Source organism: Aphanomyces astaci (genome assembly GCF_000520075.1).
Source record: "Aphanomyces astaci strain APO3 unplaced genomic scaffold supercont1.57, whole genome shotgun sequence".
In the NCBI taxonomy this organism is placed as follows: domain Eukaryota; phylum Oomycota; class Saprolegniomycetes; order Saprolegniales; family Verrucalvaceae; genus Aphanomyces; species Aphanomyces astaci.
In genome coordinates this window covers 3,493-22,526 of record NW_009798320.1, presented here as the reverse complement: position 1 = coordinate 22,526, position 19,034 = coordinate 3,493, and the positions used below count along the sequence as shown (strand labels likewise).

At 53.2% G+C, this 19,034-nt stretch overlaps 6 protein-coding genes across 10 annotated transcripts in view; 5 read left to right on the top strand and 1 right to left on the bottom strand.

Moving 5' to 3' along the window:
- Positions 1–3: 3 nt before the first annotated feature.
- Positions 4–2,840, top strand: H257_14341 (hypothetical protein; the record flags this gene model as incomplete). Its single annotated transcript, XM_009842109.1, has 6 exons — positions 4–303; positions 356–551; positions 627–661; positions 732–1,376; positions 1,463–1,696; positions 1,764–2,840. The coding sequence occupies 6 exons, from the start codon at positions 4–6 to the stop codon at positions 2,838–2,840; spliced, it is 2,487 nt and encodes an 828-aa protein (XP_009840411.1).
- A 110-nt stretch (positions 2,841–2,950) lies between these two features.
- H257_14340 (hypothetical protein) lies at positions 2,951–4,473 on the top strand. The gene is made up of 8 exons (XM_009842108.1): positions 2,951–3,046; positions 3,126–3,152; positions 3,219–3,271; positions 3,323–3,742; positions 3,793–3,934; positions 3,984–4,036; positions 4,113–4,231; positions 4,294–4,473. Exons 1-8 carry the CDS (start codon positions 2,973–2,975, stop codon positions 4,393–4,395), a joined length of 990 nt encoding a protein of 329 aa, XP_009840410.1. The 5' UTR covers positions 2,951–2,972; the 3' UTR covers positions 4,396–4,473.
- A 610-nt stretch (positions 4,474–5,083) lies between these two features.
- On the top strand, positions 5,084–7,500 carry H257_14339. 2 transcript variants are annotated; one of them, XM_009842107.1, is made up of 12 exons: positions 5,084–5,252; positions 5,341–5,367; positions 5,424–5,485; positions 5,561–5,726; positions 5,788–5,936; positions 5,986–6,073; positions 6,148–6,197; positions 6,313–6,356; positions 6,434–6,505; positions 6,625–6,727; positions 6,856–6,895; positions 6,964–7,500. In XM_009842107.1, exons 1-12 carry the CDS (start codon positions 5,146–5,148, stop codon positions 6,998–7,000), a joined length of 945 nt encoding a protein of 314 aa, XP_009840409.1. In that variant the 5' UTR covers positions 5,084–5,145; the 3' UTR covers positions 7,001–7,500. The 2 variants fall into 2 exon arrangements, with proteins under 2 accessions (XP_009840409.1, XP_009840408.1); XM_009842106.1 differs by having other exon boundaries at positions 6,786–6,895.
- On the bottom strand, positions 7,053–12,642 carry H257_14338 (hypothetical protein). The gene is made up of 15 exons (XM_009842105.1): positions 11,826–12,642; positions 11,636–11,775; positions 11,066–11,213; positions 10,337–10,732; positions 9,989–10,051; positions 9,746–9,926; positions 9,623–9,696; positions 9,367–9,573; positions 9,203–9,322; positions 8,657–8,820; positions 8,540–8,602; positions 8,402–8,494; positions 7,959–8,148; positions 7,490–7,587; positions 7,053–7,431 (listed from the first exon to the last, which is right to left on the bottom strand). Exons 1-15 carry the CDS (start codon positions 12,609–12,611, stop codon positions 7,098–7,100), a joined length of 3,057 nt encoding a protein of 1,018 aa, XP_009840407.1. The 5' UTR covers positions 12,612–12,642; the 3' UTR covers positions 7,053–7,097.
- A 119-nt stretch (positions 12,643–12,761) lies between these two features.
- On the top strand, positions 12,762–16,557 carry H257_14337 (hypothetical protein). Its single transcript, XM_009842104.1, has 2 exons — positions 12,762–13,509; positions 13,674–16,557. The coding sequence occupies exons 1-2, from the start codon at positions 12,779–12,781 to the stop codon at positions 16,450–16,452; spliced, it is 3,510 nt and encodes a 1,169-aa protein (XP_009840406.1). The 5' UTR covers positions 12,762–12,778; the 3' UTR covers positions 16,453–16,557.
- A 53-nt stretch (positions 16,558–16,610) lies between these two features.
- H257_14336 (hypothetical protein) overlaps positions 16,611–19,034 on the top strand; it is a 4,116-nt gene continuing 1,692 nt past the window's right edge. For 2 of the 4 annotated variants that reach the window (XM_009842103.1, XM_009842102.1), the window contains exons 1-5: positions 16,614–16,734; positions 16,779–17,123; positions 17,175–17,602; positions 17,666–17,800; positions 17,850–18,799. In XM_009842103.1, coding sequence (XP_009840405.1) covers positions 17,355–17,602; positions 17,666–17,800; positions 17,850–18,799 — 1,333 coding nt within the window. In that variant the 5' untranslated portion in view covers positions 16,614–16,734; positions 16,779–17,123; positions 17,175–17,354. Of the gene's footprint in view, positions 16,735–16,778; positions 17,124–17,174; positions 17,603–17,665; positions 17,801–17,849; positions 18,800–19,034 lie in introns of all 4 variants that reach the window. The other 2 variants (XM_009842100.1, XM_009842101.1) reach the window with 2 other exon arrangements.

The window sequence follows — 19,034 nt, the reverse complement described above, 5'->3', positions numbered from 1 at the left end:
AAAATGCTGCGGCAGTTCCAGGCCGCGTACGATGCAGGAGTGGAGGACGAGGAGTCATTGGGGGAGCATGTGGCGATGTATCTGCAGAGCTCCGCATTAGTCGTACCGGCAGAAGACCTCACGTGGGTATGGGAGCTGCTCGTAGCGTCGAGGCAGTCGTCGTCGTCGTCGGAGACTACTGCCAGCGACACATCTGACCCATTGCTCATGGACACACCTGTTCGCCGACTGAGCTCTGCCGTGCGCGCGATGCTGCAACCGCTTCCATTGTCATCCGTCCACGCGAACATGCAGCACTTTCACGTACACATAGTCTATCCTATGGCAGTGCCAACCACATTCATTACCTTCCTAGGGCCTGCCGTCCGTCTGCAACGTCCTTCTCAGCGTGTGCTTCTCGGCCCACACCGCTCACAAAGTTCTAAGTGTCCTACTTGAGACCCTTCTGCCAGATTACCACGTCGCGTCCATGAGTGGGTTCCGCGTCGACTGGAAGATCGTCGACCTCACCCTTGCTCGGCTCGACCCGGCCCTCAGTCGGCACCTTGCAGGTTGGTCGTAGTACCTAGTACTTACTACTCACCTACCAAAGTACTCATGTTTCATCACATTTCATCAATGGGTAGAACACAACGTGTCCATTGAAGTGCTTTGTTCGCAGGTACAACCTAGTCATTCGATTTCTTGCTATATCCATCATGTCCCACATCTCAACAACATGCATGATGCAGTGGTTCTTTTCCATGTTTGCCGATGCCTTTCCGTCAGTCGTGACAACCCAACTTTACACGTGGGTCCTCGCGACGTCCTCCAAAGTGCCGCCGTCGGCGCCATCCAACTGGCTCGTGGCCACCGCCCTCGCCCTTCTCCTCTTTGTCGGCGACGTGCTGCATGGAGCTGCCGACGCCACAACCGTGATGACGCTGCTGCATCACTTCAGTCATGTCGTGCTCGCGACAGACGAAGACATCCGGCGCATCTTTCAGTCGTGGATACATGCGTTCCACCTCCATTTTCACGATGCATTGCATGCATGTCGAGTGGACATCTCGCTGGAGGAAGAGGCCCTGCCCAGACGCATCTTTGTCGGATGGCGACACCCTCCGACGTCTCCTTCGACCCCTTCGTCCGTGCCACCTGAACACGCACGGCAAGAACAATGGCAGCGCGTTCTGCTTGAACGCGGGGCGGTAGTAGGTACTACTAGGACTGCTAGTACTACTAGTGGTACTACGGTCGTGGGGACCGAGGTGGAGGCTGCTGTCGATGCCGACATCCCACGAACGTCGCAAGCGCCACATGCCGCGCAATGGCCAGCCTTGCGCCATGTTCTCGTTGCATTTGCATGTCGACATCCCCACATTGGCTACTGCCAAGTAAGTCGTACTGGCATGTCTTTCAAGCACCTGCTGCAGCTTGGCCGGAGTGATTCACTTCGTGGCGGGTGTTTGTATATGTGTAGGGCATGAATGAGTTGGCGGCGGTGCTGTTGCGGGAAGTTGGTGACGACGTGGCGGTAGCGTTGGAAGCGCTGGCGTACTTGGTGGATGAAGTGTTTCCGCACTATCACAGTCCGTCTCTCCTGGGGCTGCATGTCGATTGCGCTGTCATCGAGACGCTGGTCCATCAGAACGACCCGCATCTCGTCCATCACATGCAGTCGCTTGGGCTCAACATGGAAATTCTGTGCACGAATGTACGTCCTTTATTATACATACATTCCAGGATCAGAATGTTGATCGCTTGGATGGTTTCACGTGTAGTGGCTTATGGCGTGCTTTATCACCACGGCGCCACATTCGTTCCATATGAGTCTGCTCGACATGCTGTTCGCCGCCGAGTCCGCCGACGCCGCCTCGGCCGTCGTGGTCATGACGTCCGTCGCCATCTTCCTCCATCTCTCCTCCTCCCTCATCCATCAACATGACACGGGTGGCGTCCTCCATGTTATCAAGCGCTTCCTGGCCTCGCAATCATCGTCTCCACCTGAATTTCTATCGGTGGTTCGAACGCTCCTGCGGCAACTGCCCTTGCATGAACTGCGCATGATGCGGGAAGTGCACGGCGCCGCCGTCCATGACAAGCAGGCGGCGTTTGAAGCCAAGAAAGCTGCCATCAAAGCCATGTCCACCGCTGGGACGCGGCTGTCATCTCCGCCGCCACCGCCAATATCATCCTCCTCGTCTTCGCGCTTCAAGCGCTTTCTCGGCGGACATGCATTGAAAAAGGCGCCGCCACTGCCGTCGCTGTTCAGCATGAGGCGACAGGACGAAGGAGAAAAAAGTCGCTGGGGGGACGAAGTATACGAAGACGAGGATGCTGACAGGGAATGGGACTTGTTGCAAAATCAACTGCAGCACACGAATAACCTCTTGGAAGATGACGCGATCGATGCTGTGGAATGCGCGCACATCAAGGAACGGATCATCCACACATGGTCGGCCGCGAGGCATACCCCCGCGCATGCCCAAACGCGCGTGGACCTGTTGAAAGCGGCGTTGTTTGTGTCCCCACAGCAATCGCAACCTTTGCTGTCCAGAAGCAAGACTGCATCCGCGTTGGTGTCCCGACACACGGCACGGGCTCGCGCGAGTCTGCAAGCGCTTGGAGTCAAGTGGCGCTCGCGGTCTCCATCCAAGCCAAGCGACATCAGTATCATCAGCGACAGCGGGAGGAAGAAGACACCGCTCAGCCCCACGGCCCTGCAGCTGAGCGAGATCGCGGACTCGTACTACGGAGGCGACCTCACCCATGACCAGCGCATGCGACGGAAGGCGGACTTGATCACCAAAAGTTTGTTTCCGGACGACGACAGGTATCCGGATAACGACGAGTCATAACAAAAGAAGGTGGTCGTTACTTGTGAATAGAAGATTATAAATAGACAAACTAACGAAAACACGTGGTCGCCATTTGTGATCATAATATTAGAAAGGCCAAAAAGTAACTGCCCATTTGCATCACGTTTGAAAATGCGCGCCATGGCGACGACGACGGCACTTCTGCTCGTGCTGACGACGCCAACCACGGCCCTGGTCGTCACTCGGTATGCTCATGCATTCCACAATGTTCTTCCTCATATACACGTAATCCCATGCATGTGTCTGAGGCCAACCCCTTCGTAGACCTGTCACCTACGATATCCCTCACATGTATGAGCAGTTGGACCCTTCCATGGCAATAACATGCGTTGGACGATGACTCATGTGTGGATGTAGCGCTGCAGATTTCAGTGCACGAACAGACCTCCCCGAGATACCCCTTGTGATGGGTATATATATATTCATTGTGGTGTGTTCCACAGGATTGATGATATGATTAGCGATCCCTGCCGACGGATGCAGCCCAATTGTCAACGATGTGGCGCACAAAGTGGTGCTGGTGCTGCGAGGCCACTGTCGCTTTGTGACCAAAGCGCGTGTGGTGCATCAGGCGAACGCGAGCGGGATGATCGTCATGGACGACATCCATCGAGGCGACAACCCATTCGACGACGGGAGGTGGGAAGTTCGCATGTCCAGCGAAGACAACGTCAACCAAGAGCATGTCAAGCACCATCACGACATGCATCTGCTGCCGTCTGTGTTTATCTCGCACACGTCCGGCCGACGCCTCCAGCGTCATCTTGATCGCTTCACCAGTTCCAAATCCGTCCTTTCTACCCCCCTCCGTCCACTACTCACCTCCCACGACAACGACAACCATCATGAGGTGCTCGTGGCACTGAACGCGACGGCGGAGGGTACGAGCACAGTCCATCGAGTGATGTACGTCGTGACGACTTGATTCCAGGGTCGCAACACATCGACCAAGGCGTGGACTGGTTGGATGTGGGCCATCTTCCCGTGCTGTCGTCGCTTTCAGACCTCGTCTGCGCCATGTTGCCGTACATGGGGTACGCCTACGCGTCTTCGTTTTGCTTTATTCTCTTGAGGTACTCGTGGTCTTCTGCTTGTCATACCTTTCACGGCAAACTACCGCAGCACGTTCTACGCCCGGGCGGTGGAGACATCGGCTTGGTACATCAAGCAATATGGTGGGCTTTGTATGCATGTATCTGTTCGTGTTGGGGTTGCCGTTTGGGTGTCTGATGATACGCATGACGTTGGTAGCTCGGCGAAGCATTTGGACTCGCCTTTCCGTGGTGCCATACCGAGGCCCATTGCATCATGGAGCCGATACAACATGCTCCATCTGCCTGGATGATTTCGTCCTCGGTCATGTGGTCAAAGTACGTCCATAGATACAGTATGGTTGATGCTAGGCGTATTGGATTGATTGTGTGGGATGTAGGTGCTGCCGTGTCCCCATGTGTACCACCAGCACTGCATCGACCGATGGTTTGAGAAAGGAAGCAACGCGTGTCCCCTGTGCAAACGACTCGCGTTCTCATAACATTATGTTCAACTTAGATACAACATGGTACACTGCCTTGTCGACGACGTCTATGGAAGATGGACATGATACGGCGGGCTTGGTAGTTCTGTCCTTGTCGTGAAGCACCTTCATGGCCCCCGACGTGGACTTCATGTAAAGCTTGTTGGGGGAGCTCAGATTCATACCAGTAGCTGGAAAGTAGAGGCGGAGGTTGTCAAGTGCGAAGGGTTTCTCCAGATAAGGTGAATCATATCTGCGGCGATGGGGACGGTGAGCGGCGTCGAGAAGTCCCGGACGACGCATGTCATGAGAATGTCATGGCGTAGAGTATTATTGCAAGCAGTCTTGGTCATTGTCAATGGATGAGTACACCTCGAACATCCCAACGCACGGCTCGATCGTTCGAGCAGCGCTTCCAGTTCCCATCCTACAATGACAAACACACGAAGGCTTTCTAGCAAGGCGCCATGCTGTGTCGTTTGTCTACCGGTTGTACTACTAATCCTAGTGTCCCTACACACAAGTGGTGTTACTAGCAGGGAGCATCCAAGGACAACTCCCTTGGCGCGTTCCTCGACCCAGGACACCCCTTCCGCCGCCATGGCCATGCTGGTTCCGCCTCAGCTTTTCGCTGAACGAACTTGCGAAATGTTCTAACTTTGGATACGTGGCGCCCCGGGGCGCAAAAACAGTTCAAAACGTCGCTGGGTGACAAAAAGGAACTCGTCGGGCGGGATCTCCATCTTGGACGAACGATCGAGTGGAGCGATGCGACGGAACCGCGCGGGTCAAGGAGTGCGCTGCTGCTGGTGGGTAGTAGTAGCAGTGCTGGGGATGATGATGCTTCCTGCTGCATGTGCGTTGGTGGTCGAAAGGTACGATGGCGAGAGAGCAAGAGACTTGACAAAGCGACAGGACGGAACAAGAAAGGACGGCAACACTCATCTCTTTCTCTTCACGTAGGCCATGTTGCAGCGTGATGGATCACATGTACGTGGATGCATCGTCCATCATAATGACGGCATCTCATGCTCGTTGTGCGGTAGTCCGGCACTGTTTGGAGCGAATGTGACATCCGAGGACTTTGTTGGTCGGGAAATCGTCAAGGGTACACATGCATCTTCCTCGCATATTTCCTTGTCCGATCTATCTGTCCATGGATACTGACATGCTCCATGACCAGTGGAACCATTTGACGCGTGCGTGGGGGACATCCAGAACGACCTTCGTGGGAAAATGGCACTCATCGTCCGCGGCGACTGCAACTTTGCGTGGAAGGTGCTGCAAGCCCAAAGGGCCCATGCCGTTGCCGTCGTGGTGATGGACTTACAACCGCGATCTCCCCACGAGTACGCCATGTCCTACTCTCTCTCCTTCGTAGCATGGCCTCATGCAGTTGTTCATACGTAGACTATGGGAAGTGCAGATGGTCGGTGACGGCAACGCATCCGACATCCACATCCCATCCGTATATGTCTCGCATGAGTCGGGGAATACGATCCTCCAAGGCCTCGAACAAAACCAATCGGTCCTTGTGACCCTCAACGCGACCGGCCATCGTACGTCGTCGTCCATTGCTCATGAATCCGACAAAGGTCTTGGTATTAGGCACGTCGTTGCAGCGACGGCATCACACGGTGCTCGAAGGCGTCGTGCTGTATGTGCTGTCGACGTCTGTGATGTTTCTTGTCCTGAGGTTCGCACCATCATGTGCTCACATGTTCAACCCAAAGCAATGGCATCATCCACTTGCCTGATCCGTGTGTGTAGTGGCGCATGTCTTGCGTTCTCCAACGCCGCCTCTTGGTACCAACGCACAGGTACCTACGTACCCACTCATACTGTATCTATTTGCACCTACCTATTCAGGCCACACATACATAGATATCCATTCATATGTACTACTTTAACTAACATTACTGTGATTGCCGTCAGAGCGCACGCGAGCTGCCAAGCGACTGCCTGTGGTGGCCTATGAAGTACGTACCTATCTGCATCAGCACGCCCTCTTTCTTATTGCGTCCATTTGGAGTGATCTTGTGGATATATATACTAGATGAAGGGCGACGATGACGACAGCATGTGTGCGATTTGCCTGGAACCGTTCGAACGTCACGTCCTAGTCAAGGTACTAATCCTACCTACTAGGATATGCTCGTGGCGTTGTGTTATTACTGGTGGTTGGTTGTTGATAGTATTACTAGTAGTAACCACTAGCATGTGGCATGACGGTGTTTGGCGGTGTAGATGCTGCCCTGTCGTCACGAATTCCACCACCCGTGCATCGATCCGTGGCTGGAGAAGCAGTCGAGTCAATGTCCTCTTTGCAAGCAAGACGCGCTTTCCTTAGGTATGTATTTCCAAATGGCCATTGCCCCGAAACCAAATGGATCGTACAACTTTGGTAGGTGGGTCGTACAAACTCCCATCGCCACTCCTACAAGACGTCCTCCCATCCCTGTTTTCGCTGCACAACAGAACGCACCTCAACTTTCCGTCTGCGTCGTCGCCTTTCCAAGTAAGTACATATGCACGCACCCCTACTACATATCTCGTCCACTTCATAATTTTTGACGGATATCTTAGATGCTCATGTACGCGTGCATGGTGCTACCCATTGTGATGCTGGCCATTGTGCTTGGTATTCTATTTTAACACGTCCCCCACCTTGCTTCTTCGTCGTGTAGTAATTATATATATTATATACATCCCAGCATCCGTCAACATGTCTTGCCATCCTTGATTGTCGAGACATGAAGCGCTGTTTGTTTCCACCGATTCCACGCTGACGCCACCAACTCATGCGACGATGTCGGCACTTGGAAGATGCGATGGAGCGCCGCAAACAACTTCAGGCCGGTGTCGTACGGGTTTTGGTACGCGGGCGGCGGCGGCACCCCCCGCAGAAACGCATCGTGGCTTGCCGCATCCAGCAACATACTCAAACACAGCGACGACGACATCCGTCGCATGCGTTCGCCGCCTCTTCCTTCTTCTTCATCATCTCCAGCTTGCCGATCTTCGTCTTCGAGGGCGGCGTGGACAGTCGCGTGCCTAAGCATTTGTGAAAAATTAGATGGGGAAATGGGCTCCTTCGACTGTTTATTATTACCACCACACAATCACCCCCAGTGTCGCACAAGCCAGCACTGAGACAGCGATCCAATGTTCCCGTCGTCCAAGCTGGGACAAGATGAGCGCCATGGCAATCTAGACGAAACGATCAATATCCTGTCAAATACTATATAATAGGGTATATCACAAAACATCCCAGCACCACGAGTCAGAAACAAAATATATAGTTTAAAATAGTTAAAAATACTTGTTACGACGTATAGTATATATCCCATACAAATAGTAACGAATGAACAATATATGATCATGGAAAAACTATTGCCTTTCACACAAAACAGACAAAAAAGCATCCTATTTGTACCCAAAAATAGTCTACTGTTAATACTATTATTATTTCCAGCAATGATTCCTTATAAAGACATCAAACATACTAAATATAATCTAATGAATCAACCTGCCAAATCGAATTTTTATGTGCATTGTCAAAACTAATAATTCAAAAATACCTGAAAGAGCAAGACCGAGGCCAAGACAAGCGACAGCACCGAGCGCGTGACGTGGCCGCGTCCTGGGGCTTTGGGGTGGACGAACAGCACATTGTACTTGGTCGAGAGCAGCCGCGTGTAAAAGTACGTGGCGCCGCACGGGACCAGCGCCGGCGACAGCGTCGTCCCGAGCAGCGTGACCAAAAATGCACTAGATGTCACTAGTCAATTCACACCAACTACTATCACACACTAGTATTACTAGTACTATTACACTAGAACAGGACAAACTAGCCCATCTGTAGTTATTAATACTACCACAGCACGAACTATTACTACTTTATATCACACCAACTACAACGCAACTAGTACTGTTTCTACATCTACTACTAACTAGTACATCACACCATTTGAACTAGTATTATACTTTCACAAACTACTAGTAGTAGTACTATTTCACGTACCTCAAGTAGAGTGCGTACTCCACGCCAAAGTAAAACGGAGCCGGGCGACACGCCTCGACGATCTCGGACGATGTGACCGCTCGTGCGCGCAGCCTAATATATCAATTGAAATATATATTATATATATATCAACATTACCATGGCTGGTAGATCACACGTTCTGCCGTGCGTAAGATTTGCACCACCGTGCCAACGCAGATTCTAACGACGCGTTAGTAGTCTCCCTAGTAGTAGTACTAGTAGTAGGGAACGTACAACTGGGACAGGTACAAGATGAAAAAGTTGCTGCACACGTTGAAGAGGAAGCTGTTGACGTACGACGCCTGCGTCGACTGCTGAAAGTCCAGCGGGTTCACTTTCGACTGCCGACTCGTGGCATACACGGCCGTGACTCCAATCGACGGAAACAAAATCGAGCTCTATTTATTATTATTACTATCCCAAATATCAAAGATAAATATTAATTCAAATCAGCCGACTTTTTAATCGCAGTTGATTGCCTCATGATGAGTCGCCCAAATGGATTAAGAAAATATATATTCGTTGGATATGCATTCGGTACGTACGATTCAAAGAATGACATGGGTTTGCATATTCAACTTACCAGATAATTCTTCATAACTACTATCCCAAATATCAAATATATATATATATATCCTACGTACTGTAGTACATGTAGCCATTCAAATCATTTAATTTTCTAGTCACGTTCATAACGAGCCCACATATCAAAAATACTAACTAAATATATATGTATTCCGTAGCAATTTCAAGAAATTAATTATCTCAAATCCATCGTACCAGTACAAGGTAGATGTATGCTTTGATCAAGAGACTGCGCATGCGTTTGGTTTCAGTGATCCATGGCTCGAAAATCGACAAGTAAAACAGCACCACCAGCAGCAGTGCATTCACGGTCACCTATTTCTTGCTCGTTAGACAAATATATTAAAAAAATATTTTACCAAGAGCAACGTGGGCAGATACGACCGGAGAAACCCCGTCACGATCGAAGTGTCTTCAAGCAACTTGGTGTACAACGGACTCGACGGGTCCAGATTCACGTACAGGAGGACCGACGCCGGCGTCGAAAACAGCAGCAAGATGGTCATGGTCAGGCCTTGGTAAAACACCAGCACCAGCGTCCGCTTCAACGACCGCGGTCGAGAAATCTACTACCTCGATATAAGAACTAGTACTAGTACTACTAGTTAGTAGTACAAGATTGGGCCAGCGAATGTCGTTGGGTTCAGGCGCGGGTTGCAGGATCAGCTGGGGCAAATACATGGACAACGCTATAATAAGGGTTCAATGCCACTAGCATTGAAAACGAGATTCACGTACGAGAAGAATGCAAAGACTCGACCAGCGACGGTGACGACGGATGACGAAAGCGGTGACGAAGGGGGTGACGACGCAGATGCTGTTGCACGCGGAAGAGGGATGCAGCGACGTGCGCTCTGAGTTTGGTTGCGGGGGATTGGGTGGCGACGGCATGCTCGAGAAACGCCTTCTTGGCAGCCGTCTGCATAAAGGTGGAATTAACGCTAATTTGCTCGTTTTTAATAAGCTCATGCGATAATTTACCGATCGAAACACGACAAACGCCGCGCCCGTGCCTTTTCGCGCCTTGAATTTGGTCAATAGTTCCTACCACGACATTATTCATACTATTCATTATCAATAAAAGCTACACAATATGCATATATTGTCGATTTGATATACAATTTGGGGAGGAGGGGGTGCTCAATCGAATCGACCAAACCGATCCACAATCGATCGGATTGGTTGAATTTCATTGAGAAATGGGTTTTGATTGGCTAATAATGTTGAGCTCATCTCAAGTAGCCAATCAAATCGATTTAAATTCCAACGAGAAACCACAACTCGAAATGTCACTCGAAATTTGCACAATACATATAAACACATATTTACATGGGGATACCGCTCCAATTCATGGTAAATGAACTGGAGCCGCCGTTGAATGCGTGGCGGCAGGACGTCGTTGTCGTCTTGGATCGAGACAAAGTCCCCAGGATTACTACTAGTACTACTACCGTGCTCGGCATCTCCCAACGGCACCTCCCCCTCGTCGTCATCTTTAGGAGGACGGCGGCGGCGGCGGCACGGCAGGCCGGCGGCGTAGTCGTAGCACAGATCTGTGGGGGACGGCATGCAGCTGGTTCCAGGACACCATCGCACAAACATCGGGATCGAAGCCGATCCGTAGATGGACATGAGACGCCGCGCTTCGTTGCGCAGCGCCATGCGCTGGCCCAGGATTTGATACACATGACTGAGGTCGTCCACCACTCGCACGGATTCCACGTCCTATGTATGGTCTGAGATACGGTTTGCCCATATTCGGCAATGAATTGGGGGAATTGTGGAGATCTATTTTTTTATAAATATTTTTTAATTCAATCACCGAGCGCTCGAGCAACGCCATATGATTGGATCAAAACAACCAACGTTGCGATATGATTGGCTAAAACGAATGCATAGTCACAAGGATATATTATACTATTCATATATAAATATAATACATTTCACAGGTCCGGCAACAAAGGTGTTGGGCGATTGTTATGCCGGGGAGGAGAAATAGTAAGCGCTCAACACCACACACACGCAATACTCGACTAAGTACTCTAAAATGGTACTTACGTGGGAGGAGGACGGGTACAGTTGCGAGAGGTGCTGGAAAAGGGTGCGGCTGGAGATATAAGGCGGCAACCCCGCTTGAATGAACACACTGCGCGGGCCAACGAGGGTCGGATCGTCCCGATGCAGTTTGGACAAGCGCTCGTGTTGGCTAATGCAGCATTATGATGACGATGAAAGAAGGAGGATCCAAATATTGCCAAGTCTGTTCGAAAGTGGAGTGGTGCTCAATCGAATCGCGCCGACCAAACCGATCCACAAGCAATCTGATTGGTTGAATTTCATTTAGAAGGTTTTGATTGGCTAATAATGTTGAGCTCATCTCAAGTAGCCAATGAAATCGATTGAAATTCCAACGAGAAACCACAACTCGAAATGTCACTCACAATATTGTCAAGTCGAAAGCAATCGATATATCGACCAATCAAAAACCACAACACGAATCAAGTGGCCAATCAAATCAACTCTTCGACCAATAGAACTTTACATTCGATCGATATATTTGGCAAAGAATCAGCACAAAAGTCAGCCAAATATTGAGTAAAAGGAAAATATGACGATGGAGGCTCGTACCGGTAGACAAACCAGAAGACGGCGGCCGACGAGAGGTAGCACATGCCGACGTGGCCCCAGAACCAATGGCTGCCCATGGGCACGTTGCTGATCGTGGCTTCTTGGTACGACTGGGTCACGGCACCGCCCGACACGTAGTTCTACATTCGTGGCCATTTAGAACAACGTCAGAGCAGGTCGTACATCGTACAATGGGCACGAGGATGACGGTGCTGAGGACCGAGAGACCGACAAAAACGTGGCCGGCATCCCTGAGAAAGTGCAGACACAGCGCCGTCTCCATGCCGCATCGGTCGACCACGAGTTTGTCGTCGATTGGCAAGCGCCAGAAGCGGAGAAAGCGGTCGCGAAGGGAAGCAGCATCAAGGGGATCCTGAGGGTCTTCTTCGGAGATGGAAGAGGAGGCGGCGGTGTCTTCGTCTGTGCGGAATGGAACCGGACGGAACAGACCTTCAACATGCGCGCCCCAAAACGGGATCGAGACGTGGGACGTGCGGCGCCAGGCAAAGTACCCGAGGCCGAGCACGAGCACGAATACGTTGAGACCTACTTGGTAGAACACGGACGGCCACTGGTTGTTGAGGATGAAAACGACAAACGCCCCGGACGACGAGCTCAACGCGTACATGGGTGACGACTCGTTGAAAGGAGACGGGGAACCCATTGACAGCAGCTCCCAGTCGACGTGGAACCGACCAGGCGACCGACCGACGATGGAGAAGTTCGCCATCGATGTGCCTGCTTGGAGAACCACGGGGTTGGGAGACACTTCGGGTACCGTCTTGTCGCCCACGAACCGCAACCCGATCAGCACGTCGGTCGGGACCGTTGCGTTCGACGTGATGCTACCGTGGATGCGGTCGTTCATCGCCCCGTACGAGCTGCCAGACGGGACGATGATCCCGATCGTGGTGGCGACGACGTCCACGGCCATGATGGCGAGCAGACTCATCCAGGAAGCGCACTTCCATCGCATGACGAGAGTTCAAGTGTGTCACAATATCAGCACAATTCGGAATTCCAAGAGTACTTAATTGAACACAATTCGTATGTGCACTTTCCGACAGAAACGGAACGCACGTTTGATACTTTATCGAAGGGTATTCTAAAATTAGAACATGTCATTGCCAAAGCTAAGAATCAATGCTGCCGCGACTCGAGATGCCGTCGCCGGCAAGGGCTAAGGGAGGAGGATTTGGCAAGGACCGTCATCGCCGCCATCGCACGACGCGGCTGGACTACCGCATGGAGCAGGCGGGGCTTCTCGCTAGCGAGGGCATCCCGAACCCTGAAGACGACAGCACGCATCACCACAGTTTGATTCCACGCGAGTTTTACGTGGTGGAGCGGAGCATCCTTCCGAAAGGCCCGTCGAACCAATATGCCTCGACCTTCAACGGCAACATGTGGGAGACGGTAGTATTTCCGTCCTTGGAACCCCACACGCGCGCAGAAGTGCTGCACTTGAAGGACGCGCTGGCAAAAATGGAAGCCAGCCTCAAGCAGCGTGCTTCTTCCCACAGCGACGACGATGATGAAGAGCTAACTGATCCAAGTGTAACGTACTCTGCCGCGTACTGCTCCATGGAATGGGAGATCTACTCGCTATGCTTCTCCGAGCTGATCCGTCAACTGACGTTTGTCTGTCGCGACCAAAGCACGTTACTCCGCACGATCCAAGGGCGACTCCATGATGTGTTTCAACGAGTGCTGGCATCCATGCGTGCCATGGAAGTGACCATCCAAGAACGTCACTCGGCGGCGGCGGCGTCCTCGTCGTCGACCCAACCGCAACAGCATCGTGAGTCCGTGGCAGTCAAATCCAACCCCACCGCCAACCTCTTGCCGGCCGAAGACAACGCCGCCATCGACCTGTAAGGCGCTCACGAATGTTGGCTGTACATTTTGAGATATATGATTGGGTAAATTTCACATGGATATTCAGTATTTTAAAGTTATGATTGGCTAACCCCCTTTAGACTGGTTTTAATTGGCTGAAATAGTATTGCATATTATCGCTGACATATTGTGGATGCAGGGATGACGACGAGTCCGACACGGAAGAGTTCATTTGCTCGTTTTGCTACGAAATGTGTCGCGACCCGAAGAAAGAGACGACGCGGCGGAGCACGTTCTTAGGCAACATGCATCTCAAGCGGCTGAGTGTGGACATCGGCAGCGATGCGAAGAAACTCAAGGCGGTGGCCAAGATTCAGGCGATATATCGAGGACACCGGTGTCGGAAGCAGCAGATGCACGCGACGAGGATCCTGCAGCGGAACACCGCCGCCACGCGCATCCAGCGCATGTTTCGAGGGTACATGGACTGCAAGAAAGCGTCCAATCGGCGACGGGTGCTGGCGGTGTGGAAGAAGCGGGCGCATCAACTGTCAGCGATCACCAACTTGCAGCGAAGTGCCCGGCGGTTCCTCAAGCGAAATCAGACGTTCCGAGAAACCAAGCTAGCGGATGTCGTCGGTCAGTTCAAGCTTGTGGACTCGGAAGTCGCGGAGAGGGTGCAGGAGAAAACGGCCGAAGTCGCGCGACTGATGGCGAATGTCCAGACGTACCACAGGCAAGTGCGCGGGATCGAATACTTGCTGCATGCCGACGAGATGGAGGGAAAACAAGCGGCGAGCAACGACACAGATGGCGAGGGAAAGGATGGAGCGAAGGACACGAATAATACATCAGCAGCGGCGGCAGAAGACAATGGCGCGACGAAGCACATGCACTTGGAGAGTTTGTGTGCCAGTGTGAGCATGGGGCTACGGTTGATCCACGAGCGAACGGCGAACCTTCGAGCGAGGGAAGCGAAGCTCCAAGAAGAGCTTGAAGAAGCAAGGCGGCAAATGGAGGACTTGGAGGCGCAGCAGGCTGCGCAAGCCGCCAAGCAGCCTTCGGACGATGACGACGATGCCGACGATTGGCATCTGCCCGGAGATGTCGATTCAAATCAACCGGATAACGACCAAGGGACTATCCGGACGGCCCGCGATTTGATCGATTCCATCAAATCCATTCGTGCGACGCGCCACCGCCGGGGAGGCGACGTGACCTCTGCATCAATCTACGAGGCAGAGATCCTTCATGGGGCGGGTTCAGGCACTATGCCCTCCACGAGATCACCGTCCACGGTGCTTTCTTTGCCCCCGTCAACAGCGGACTCCAACACCCATGCCACGGCCGCCCTGTTGAGTCGCATTCGAGTTGACGTCGCCGTCCAGCCGCGAATCCCTCGGCCTCTTCTGTGGCTCAAACAGCTCATGGGAGACATCTACGACACCCTCGGGTCCACGGAGGACGAGGTGCAACCAACGTTCCTCCACTACTGCACATGGCTCACGCCCGCCGAGTTCCTTCACGTCCGCGACACAGTGAGTTGTCCTACTGCCAACGTGTGTGACACCGTGTACCAGCACTTCCAGTGCCAGTTTGGCCTGCCTTCGCTCGTGGACCAAGCTATCAGCGACCTCGCCACGTCCGTGCAGTCCCATGCATCCACCGACGACGATGTGCTTCTGTTCCAGTGCTTCCTCAACGGTGCCCGACCCAAGCAGGACCTCCGCTTCTTCTGCCATCTCCGCACCATGTGTCCTCCTTCCATCGACTCTTCTCGCTTCCATCGCCATGTCCTGGACCTTCCCCATGCCCTCAAGGTCGCCCACACTCTCTTCCGCGTCGACGAGTCCGCCCATGCCGCCGCCGCCTACGCGTCCTTTGCATTGCAGCTCCAGCTTCGTGTCTTACGGCCACCGTCGTTTGCTCGTCGACACAACGTTCCTACGTCGTCGACTGCATTAACTCCAACAAAGTCTGGTCCAACGATCGTCCCCACGGTGCCGCCGCCGCCGCCGACTGTGCCGACGCTCGTGCTGTTCACCGACTTTTTTGACCTGCTGTGTGTGCATCATGCCGACGCAAGGCTGACCTGCTTGCGGCACCTGTGGGTGATGGATCGGTTTCAAGAGATGGATCGAGATGGCGACGGCGCCATCTCGTTGGACGAGTTCGTGCGGCACCTGGCGCCGCTGCCCCATGCGCCGACGTCGCGGGAACTCAAGCAGCTCTTCCAGCACGCCACCTCCACGACGGAAAAGTTGACACGCATGACCTTTGGGACGTTCGAGGAGACGATGCTGCGGCTCCTGCGGAATAAGCAGCTCCAAGCGAGTCCGGACGACGTTGGGCGGCATCCGGCGCTGCGCCGACAGGTTGCAGAGAGTCGGAAGCTGCTGCATACGATCGCGCGGCACTGGCACATGAAGAAAGACGTGGTGGATGCGACGGTGGACGCCATGTTCCATCGAACCGGGACGCAGAGAAACCTCGCCGCGTACCTTCTCGTCCTGCGTGGGGAACTCGAGGGGGTGCTCATGGGAAGTGTCGTGGGTGTGGAGAGCTGCTTGGAAGCATGGCACAAGTACGCCGCCATCGTGTGCGTCTTGCTCGCGCTCAAAGCCAAGAACGACGGGTTCGAACGAGTGACGGAAGCGCATGTTGTGGATCTCGAGCGCGCGTGGCATCTCCAGGACGACGTCGAAGCCAAAGTCTACCGCGGCACTACCACGACGACAGAGACGATACCGGGTAGTCTTACAGGGCAGGGAAGGAAGGGGTCGGTGGCGTCGTCCGTCGCATCCTTGAGTGAAGTCGTCCCACCGCCGAGTCTCGGGGGGACAGAGAAGGAGTCCATGGTGCAGGAAGCGACACTGTCCTCGCTTCCTCGGACGGTGTCACAGGCAGCGTCCACTCGGCAGCTCGCGCCGCATCAGTTGATTCAGACCTCCAGTACCCGATGGACCGGCATGCTGTGATTTCAGTATTGTCGTCTGGCATGAGCCAAAATTTTAATGAAATTGGCGGTGTAGGTGAATTATTATTTTCGAATTTAAAGGAATGTTACAAAAGGCGAGATAAAGGAAACTATTTTAAAACAATGCACCTACCCACCGATTATTGACACAGAAGTACAGTAATAACACGCACCTTTTCGGGGTGGCGACGCCATTCATGACGGCGGAGGCGACCAAGGACCCGCGGTCTCCATGGGAAGGAGATGGTATTGAGATGCGACCTCTTCTCCACAAGTCCAAGAGGTGCGTATCAACGTGGATGATACTAGATGACGGTGATCACGTAGCTTGGGCTGCACGGGTCGCACGTCGAGTTCGAGAAGCCTCCGCGACCACCTGCGCCGTAGCTCCGAGGGCAGCGAAAGCAGCATCGAATCACCGGGTGGCCATGATGAAGATGTCAGCAGGCAGAGGCTGCTGGAGAAAGCTCGGAACGCGCTTCTGTTCTCGGTGTTCCTTGTCGTGTTGGGGGTCGGAGTCTTGGTGACGGCGTGGGCCCTGTGCACCGCGACCGACCAGTTCATGGCCGCCGGCGCCGCCGTGTCCTGCCTCTTCTCCTTCGCCATCCTCGTCAGCTACATGGAATGCGCGCGACTTCGCAAGTACCCGAACCAGCTCATCGTCCACAAGAGGTTCCCACGTCATCCTTCGTGCCGCCTCCCTTCCTCACTCATCTTGACTAGTGCCATCGATCTCGTACTGTCCGTGGTCAACATGCTGCAGTTCGCATGCGCATCATCTCCCATCGTGCCTTCCCAAACCACGTCCTTCGCCCTAGGTCTCCACAACGCCAGTGTCTTGATTCATAAACACGTTCATCCGTCATAGGGCTTCTCTTCGCGGGAGAGTTTTGGTTCTGCGCCATGTCCATCGACTTGATCCAATCCATCACGAACCCGTTCTCGTCATTCTCGTACAACTTGCATCTGTACCGCGTCTGCTCGGTCCTCTTCGGCGTTGTCGGCAGCCTCACGCTGTCCACGTCATCCACCGCCCTTCTCGCGTCCTTGCCGGTGGTCCATCACCAGATGCAACTGCCATGGATGATCTACTACAGCTCCGTCGCGTGCTCCATGTTGGTGTCCATAGGCTGCTTCCTTTACGTCCAACGGTACTCGATATGTTCACAGAGAGCATGTGAATCTCACACGGCCTGCCTCCATCTTCTCGCTAGACGCCTCGCGACAGGGCTCGAAGAAACATTCGACACGCGAAAACAGGTCTTGGTCCACGGTCTACTCGCCAGTGTCACGTACATCTCGTGGTCGGTCGTCGTGTTGGCCGTCGTTGCCGCCGCCGTCCTCGTTCCGTACGCTCGTCCTTGATGCCGACATGGCGCTCATCCTTGCTTCGTCTAGATCCATCGGCAGTCCTTCCCCCTCCTTCCATGAGTCCATCGTACATCTTCACGCCTTTATGCATGCCGCCAGGGGGCTCGTGAACCTCTTCGTATGGGGGCTCACCAACGGCCGAGACCTCTCTGCTGTCCTCTGCTTCACGCCACACATCTCAGACGAGTTAGACAACCCCGACGAGCTGCTGAAACCGCAACTCAACCTGGCCCTGCGTCGGCAACTCATCCAAATGGCCACGAAAGGTATCGTCGATGCTGTCGAGCACTACCTGCTTCTGCACCAATCGATCCGGACCAACCAATCGTTTGCATTGGACTGGGACCCCAAGCAGCGGTCGACGTCCGTGTCCGGCGTAGACTTTGGCCTGCGACGGCGGCAACGGATGGACGAGATGCACTTTGAGGACTTCCAGCCGCGTATCTTTGCGACCGTCCGGGCGCTGAGCGACATCGACGACCACGAGTACCTGCGCAGCTTCCGCGCGACCGCGAACGAACGACTGAGTGAAGGTCGCAGTGGTGCGTTCGTGTTTTCAACCAGCAACCGGCGGTACTTGGCCAAGAGCATGACCAAAGCTGAGAAAACGTTTCTCATCTCCATCATGCCAGCGTATGTCCAGTACCTCAAGTGGAATCCGTCGACGCTTCTTCCGCGGTTCTACGGCGTCCACGCCATGAAGCTGTACGGCAAGATGTTTTACGTCGTCGTGATGGCGAATATCTTTGCCACCACGGAAGCCATCCACCGCCGGTATGACATCAAGGGGTCATGGGTCGACCGCAACGCCCCTGTCTGTGTCATTCGCGACCTTGTGCGCTGTGCCAACTGCAACAAACAGTTTACATTTGGCGTGAATGACCACGACATTCCGTGTCACTCGACTGTTGGGGAGCACTACCCCGACATTACATTGCGCGACAACGACCTGAAGAAACGCATCAAACTGCCTCGAGGTATTGTGCTTTCGAGTGAAATTTCGTGTTGTTTGTGGTGTGGTTTCTCGTTGAAATTTAAATCGATTTGATTGGCTACCTCAGATGAGCTCAAAATTATTAGCCAATCAAAACCTTCTCAATGAAATTCAACCAATCAGATCGATTCTGGATCGGTTTGGTCGGCGAGATTCGATTGCACCCCCTCCCCAAATTTGTATCAAATCGACAATTAATTGTCTTTCTTTTTTACCCA